The sequence below is a fragment of the Elephas maximus genome, chromosome 19 (genome assembly GCF_024166365.1).
Source record: "Elephas maximus indicus isolate mEleMax1 chromosome 19, mEleMax1 primary haplotype, whole genome shotgun sequence".
NCBI classification, from domain to species: Eukaryota; Metazoa; Chordata; class Mammalia; order Proboscidea; family Elephantidae; genus Elephas; species Elephas maximus.
The window spans coordinates 69,712,681-69,719,526 of record NC_064837.1 but is presented as its reverse complement, the minus strand read 5'-3'; the positions used below and the strand labels follow the sequence as shown (position 1 = coordinate 69,719,526).

Sequence of the window (6,846 nt, the reverse complement as noted above, 5' to 3'; positions counted from 1 at the left end):
CCGGCTCGCAGCTCTCTCCCCTGCACCGCCCGGCCCCCTCCCCCCCGCCGGCCCCCTCCGCGTCCTGCTCCCTCCCCCGCCGCCCGGCCGGGGCCTCGGGTAGGCCGGGCTGCGCCAATCCGGGCCGTGGCCCGCCCCCTGACGCCGTGCTGGCCCGTCAGGCCCCGCCCGCTGACGTCCGGGATTTGCATGAGTTCTTGTGCACCGCGGCCCGGGCTCAGTTGTCTGAGCTAGCGCGAGCCGAGCCGGGCGGCGGGCAGCGGAGGGCCGCCGGCGGAGCGGGCGAGCGGGCGGCAGGGCGGCCAGGGCGGCCGGGCGGCGGCGCCTCAGCCAGGGCGGCAGCGGCGCCCGTGGGGCCAGCAGCGTCTGCAGCGGCGCCGGCCCCGCGCCCCGGCGCACTCGGCCCGGCCATGGAGCTGCCAGCTGTCGGCGAACACGTCTTCGCCGTGGAAAGCATCGAGAAAAAGCGGATCCGCAAGGTAGGGCGGCCGCGGGGGCGGCAGCGGGCGGCGCGGGAGCCGCGGCCGGGAGCGCGGAGCGGGAGGGGGTGGGGAGCCGCGGCCGGAGCGGGGATCCCGCGGAAGCTGATGGAGTCGTGTCTCTTCCACCCGCAGGGCAGAGTGGAGTATCTGGTGAAATGGAGAGGCTGGTCCCCCAAGTAAGTAGCGGGGAGGGAGGAGGGGGCGCCAGGCCGGGGCTCGGCCGCTGGACCAGCCGGGGGTGGGGGGTGGAGGGCGGGGGGCGGCCAGGAGGCGGGGTGGCGGAGGAGGGGGTGGGGAAGTCGGTGGCAGGCACTAGGGAAGCCGAGCCGCCAGCCCGAGCCGGGCGCCCTGTGTTGTGCTCGGCTCTCCGGGAAATGCCATCACTAATTTATGCACTAAAAGGAGCCGGAGGAGCTGGAGAGACGCGGGGCCGAGCCGGGGAGGCCGGCGCAGGGAGGGAGGGCGCAGGCACTGACTGATGTGCAGCAGAAAATGGCTCCTTTCCCCTTTCCCTCCACCGAACGGCTCCATATTGCAAAACCAAAAAAAAAAAAAAAATTAAAAAGCGACGAAAATGCAATTGTGAGCCTCCTCCCTCCTAGTGGTGCAGGGAGGGGACGCAAAAAGGCAGAAAATGTTGGGAACTGTCACTGCGGCGCTTTTGGTAGGGAATATTTTTTTTTAATTTGAAATGCGATGGCACCGGATGGAGACAGACGCGCAGGCACACACACACTCACACACACACACAGAGGCATATTTTTGTGCTGCCGAGTATTTGGGGTTTGCTTGCCTGTGACAGCGGGCTCTTGGGCCGCGAGGGGGTGTGGGGGGGCCGCCCGGTTGACGGTTATAGGATTAGGGGTCAAATGGAGAACGTCTGAAGCTCTCGTGGAGACTCGGGGCTGGGGAGAGGAGGAGGGGACTGCGACTTTGCATTTCGGCTGCTTTGCACGTAGGGTGCCTGGTGGGCAAAGTGGCTTTGGAACATGTCGCGGTAACATGCTTAAAATTCTTGACAACTGCAAAATAAACTGCTAGTTTGATTTTCCTTACCGCTCCCCTTTCTCCCTGCCCTTGTGTGTTTATTTGACTTGGGGGGGGTGTATCAGGGAGTGTATCTGGCCTGCGGAAATCCACCCTCCACCCCCCACATCTACGGCTTAATAGCTTTTGGTTCAGGAAGACAGAGTAGGGCCTTATGTCATTCCCCACCTGGAGGCCGAGAAGCTGGCTCGCCTGTTTTATGCCGTGTCCCCCTCCCTTTTCCCTTGCAAGATATAACACGTGGGAACCCGAGGAGAACATCCTGGATCCCCGGCTGCTGATCGCCTTCCAGAACAGGTGAGCGTCCCCCAGCAGCCACGGCCTGCAGCCGTGACCGTATATGGGAAAGTGGGCGCTGCAAGCAATAGGAAAAGGGGAAGGGTGGGGGAGGGGGACATGTCCCCCCCCACCCTTGCTGGCCTGAACGGGCCTGGCTGCGATCTCGCCTCCTCTCTAACTAACGTCCTTGGCTGTTGCTGCAGCCTGGGGTGGGGGCAGGGCTGGGGAAGTCGAGGCTTGCTTTTGGGGGGAACTGCTGAAAGGGTACTGTGGGTGGCTCTGGGTCCCGCGGCCCCCCTCCTGTCGCACACCTGCAGCTCCACTTCCAGGGCCAAGGTGTTGCTTTCCTGAAGCCACCGGCCCCTTGGCACCGACACCTGGCTGGCATTGTGAAACAGCCGGGACGTCAGGGAACTGCACTTAACCTATTGGGGGCTGGAGAAAAGTTGACAAGGCCTTATCCCCCACCTGCACCCCCCAGGGAGCTTGGGATCGTCAGGGGACAGATTCTGTCTAGCCCTGATGCCTCGGACGCCCCCCCACCGCCACTGGGCTGCTGGTGGGCAGGGCGCCCTATCCTCCGGGCCGGGGGCGGGGGGAGCTTGGCTCTGAGGGTGTAAGATGGGCGCTGCCCGGTGAGGGGGCTTCTTCATAGGGGCTCATCTTCTTGCGCAGATGCTTGTCACGCTGCAGCTGCTGCAGCTGGATTTGCCGCCGCCGGTGGCTGTGGTTCTCTGTTTCGGGAGGGCAGAAGGAGGGAGGGTGAGGAAGGGAGGAACGGCAGGAGCCCGGAGCTTGGCCACCGCGCCGCCTTCCAGCCTTCCAACCTCCCCCCCCCCCTTTTATTTTGCATTATTTCCTGTGGCGTGTTTGGCGCTAAAACTCTAAACTTTAGACCCTCTGAGCCAGCGACCGACAGGGAAGTTGCTCTCCCGCGGCGCAGGGGGGCGCCGAGCAGGGCTCCTGCCCCGACTCCACCTGGGAGTTCACCACCCTGTAACCATGTCAGCGGCTGATGCCATGTTGCATAATAGGTCCCTGAAGAATTCAAACGCAGGCTGTTGCAATGCCAGGCAACTTCAGAGTCAGGCACGGGCCCTGGCCCCAGGGCCTGGTGGAACCCCCCTGAGTTAGCCCACGAGCAGGGTGGGGTGGGATCGCTGGGGAACTGGGAACGGGATGCTTATTTTGGCAAACGCCTGAGAGGCGCCCTCTTCTTCCGTGGACAGCCGGGCAGCAACCGAATCGACCGGTCCTCAGCCGAGGCAGGGTCAGCCTCGGCAGGACCCCAGGCGGACGCCCGGCAGCTGTATTGACCGGCGCCACGGTTCGCAGGCTTGATTAATAATTTGGACATCGATGTGGCCCGGAGCCGGACTAGAAGGCTGCCCTTTGTGCCCCGCCCCCCGGGCCGCCTGTCGGGGTTCACCAGGTGGCTGCGAACCTGGCCGGGCCTGGCTTCGAGGCCGGCCCCCGCCCCCAGCCCCTAATTGGCTCATTTGCCGTTGTGTAAACAAGGGCGCAGCCCCTCCCCCTGTTTAGTGGCTGGCCTTTAAGAAAACGAGTCCTCCCTTCTGCCGGCAGCACTCGTTATCTGAATCTTAATGAGGTCATTAGCATCCCTCCTCTTTGACGGAGAGGGACTAGGTCCGCACCCACCTCGCTTGGACGGCTTTGCTGTCCCCAGACCCCCGCGCCCACTCCACTTTGCGCAGGGCCCCGGGGGCCCGAGGCTGCGGCCGGCAGAGTCGGCGACCCAGCCCTGCGCTGCCGCTCGGGCAGGGCCGCTGGGCGCTAGTTCAGGTGCGGAACACAGAGGTGGAGGGCCCTTCGTCGAGGACACCCTGGGCAGATGCGGGTGGACGCCAGCATGAAGTGGGGAGCTGGGACCGGACAGAGGCGCCCAGCTGGCGGCAGAGGCGACCTTCTGCCCCTTGCTCTTTATCCCTCCGGGTCCTGTGGGCCCCCTGCCCGCTGCTCACCGAGGGGGGTCACCACAGGTTCTAGGCATGGCAATGACGGAAGATGAGCCTGAGGCTAACGGCGCTGCCCTCTGTCCCCCCCTTCCCCCCAGGGAACGGCAGGAGCAGCTGATGGGATATCGGAAGAGAGGCCCGAAGCCCAAGCCGCTGGTGGTGCAGGTGAATACACCCGCCGGCCCCAGGCCGCCCCCCCCAGCCCTTCACTTGGCCTTACTACTGAGCTGCCTCCAGACCCCGAGGGCGGTGGGAATTCCTTCCGGACACCCCAATTCCGCTTCCTTTCTGCTAGACCTCCCACACCCCGCCCCCCATGACGCAGCTGCAGACCGAGCGGGGGCTGGGACTCCTGATGCTCCCGGCATGCCCTGGGGCGGGCCTGCTCCCTTCTCTCACCTTCCCGGGTTCTCGCAGGTACCTACCTTTGCCCGTCGCTCCAATGTGCTGACTGGACTCCAGGACTCCTCCGCTGACAATCGAGCCAAGCTGGAGCTGGGTGCGCAGGGCAAGGGCCAGGCGCACCAGTACGAGCTCAACAGCAAGAAGCACCACCAGTACCAGCCGCACAGCAAGGAGCGGGCCGGCAAGCCCCCGCCGCCGGGCAAGAGCGGCAAGTACTACTACCAGCTCAACAGCAAGAAGCACCACCCCTACCAGCCGGACCCCAAGATGTACGACCTGCAGTACCAAGGCGGCCACAAGGAGGCGCCTAGCCCCACCTGCCCGGACCTGGGCGCCAAGGGCCACCCAACCGACAAGTGGGCCCACGGCGCGGGGGCCAAGGGCTACCTGGGAGCGGTGAAGCCCCTAGCTGGGTCGGCAGGAGCTCCAGGCAAGGGCGCCGAGAAGGGCCCGCCCAACGGCATGACGCCGACCCCCAAGGAAGCGGTGACGGGCAACGGGATTGGGGGCAAGATGAAGATCGTCAAGAACAAGAATAAGAACGGCCGCATCGTGATCGTGATGAGCAAATACATGGAGAACGGCATGCAGGCGGTGAAGATCAAGTCCGGCGAGGCGGCCGAGGGCGAGGCGCGCTCCCCCAGCCACAAGAAGCGCCCGGCCGAGGAGCGTCACCCCCCGGCCGACAGGACTTTCAAAAAGGCATCGGGCGCCGAGGAGAAGAAGGCGGACGCGCCCTCCAAGAGGAGGGAGGAGGAGCCGCCGGGGGCCGGAGACCCGCAACCCCAGGACGCCGCCTCCCGCAAGCTTTCCCCGGCCAAGGAGGCCTTCGGCGAGCAGCCCCTGCAGCTCACCACCAAGCCCGACCTGCTGGCCTGGGACCCGGCTCGGAGCACGCACCCGCTCCCCCACCACCACCACCATCACCACCACCACGCCGTCGGCCTCAACCTCTCCCACGCGCGCAAGCGCTGCCTCTCGGAGACCCACGGGGAGCGCGAGCCTTGCAAGAAGCGCTTGACGGCGCGCAGCATCAGCACCCCCACCTGCCTGGGGGGCAGCCCGGCCGCCGAGCGCCCAGCCGACGGGCCGCCGGCTGCCGCCGCCGCCCTCCCACAGCCTGAGGTCATCCTGCTGGACTCGGACCTGGACGAGCCCATAGACTTGCGCTGCATCAAGACGCGGGGCGAGGCCGGGGAACCGCCCAGCTCCCGCCAGGTGAAGCCCGAGGCGCTGGCGGCGGCGGCGGTGGCGGTGGCCGCGGTGCCGGCGACAGCGGCGGAGAAGCCTCCTGCAGAGGCCCAGGACGAGCCCGAGGAGCCGCTGGCCGAATTTAAGCCCTTCTTTGGGAATATAATTATCACTGACGTCACCGCGAACTGCCTCACCGTCACGTTCAAGGAGTATGTGACGGTGTAGCCTCACGTAGCCGGAGGGCGTCGGAAGGGGAAGTGTCGTCCCCTCTGGGGACCTAGCACCTGGGGCCTGGGGCAGACTCCCCCTCTTTCAGACCAGTGGAGAGCCTGCAGGTTCCCAAGGCCAGGACCCGGAAATAACCGCGGAGCCACAGCCCTCCGCGTCCCCGCGGGGCACTGCCTCCCTTCACGCAGTGCCTGTGGGTCGCGGCCTCAGTCCCTCCCCTCCGCTGCCCACGCGGGAGGAGAGCTGCGCCGCTCTGCTCCCCACCCCTGTCCCGTGGGCCTGGGGACTGACAGGGCAGCCTGGCGCGGGGGTCGCAGAGTTATAGTATTATATTTTAACCGTGCTAACTTGTCAAGTGCTGACTTTGCTCCCGTTTGTACGTGGTGTTATTATTGAAATGTATTGTTTGAGCTCAAAAGGCCCAACCACCCCCTCCGGGCTGATATATATATATTTATTTGTAGGTATTTATATATTGAAATATAAAAACCTAGATTTATGGAGTTTCCTCTAGATCATGTTATATTCTATATCAGACAAACTATTTTCTGTTGCCCTTTCTCCCCCGTCATTCAGTATTTCAGTTGATTTCATTTCTTACCCTCCTCCCTCCCCAGCACCTGCAATACCGGTGACCTTGGTATATATTTTTTGATACTGTACACATGGATGTCTTGTTTCTATGTGCAAAAAAAAAAAAAAAGTTTGTTAAAAGGCTAAACAAGCTGTCTAGAAACTGCTGCTATTAGAAATGTCTGAAGTCTGAGCTTCCGGTTATTACCTGCTTGAATGTAAATATTAAACGGTGATGTTGAAGGTGCCCGTTTGCCGTTTGCGATGAGCACAGAGGGACTTCAGAGGTTGCGGAACCCCCCTCCCCACCCCAGCTCGGCTGTAGGTCTCAGGAGGAATACTTGCGCGACCTGCGCTAAAGCTTGGCAAAGCCACGTGCACGGGTCTCTCCGGTGGCAACGCCCTCAGGAGGGGTGACCCGCACAGGGGAGTCGGGTGGGCCGCCAACGGGGAGGGGATTCCTGCGGTGGGGGTGCTGACGTCAGTCGGTCAGGTGGCACCCACGACACCCTGGCCACCCTGGGAGCAGGCAGTGGTGGGGAGAGGGGTAAGGGGCGCAAAGACGCGAGTGGGGCCAGCCCCCCACACACCAACCCGACCAGCTAACCCCCTCGTGGGCGTCCACCCCCCCCCCCGTGGGCGTCCCACCCGGTGCAGGCCCT

At 64.1% G+C, this 6,846-nt stretch overlaps 1 protein-coding gene across 1 annotated transcript; it reads left to right on the top strand.

The window, feature by feature from the left end:
- Positions 1-318: 318 nt before the first annotated feature.
- Positions 319-6,449, top strand: CBX4 (chromobox 4). Its single transcript, XM_049860555.1, has 5 exons — positions 319-479; positions 615-658; positions 1,761-1,826; positions 3,883-3,949; positions 4,202-6,449. The coding sequence occupies exons 1-5, from the start codon at positions 411-413 to the stop codon at positions 5,606-5,608; spliced, it is 1,653 nt and encodes a 550-aa protein (XP_049716512.1). The 5' UTR covers positions 319-410; the 3' UTR covers positions 5,609-6,449.
- Positions 6,450-6,846: the final 397 nt, after the last annotated feature.

What these genes read in the sequence shown, in the direction of transcription:
- CBX4 (XM_049860555.1), top strand. Translation starts at nt 411, where the DNA reads ATGGAGCTGCCAGCTGTCGGCGAACACGTCTTCGCCGTGGAAAGCATC. An exon ending in AGAAAAAGCGGATCCGCAAG is followed by an intron (nt 480 to 614) that starts GTAGGGCGGCCG and finishes TTCCACCCGCAG; the next exon opens with GGCAGAGTGGAGTATCTGGT. An exon ending in CCAAGCCGCTGGTGGTGCAG is followed by an intron (nt 3,950 to 4,201) that starts GTGAATACACCC and finishes GGGTTCTCGCAG; the next exon opens with GTACCTACCTTTGCCCGTCG.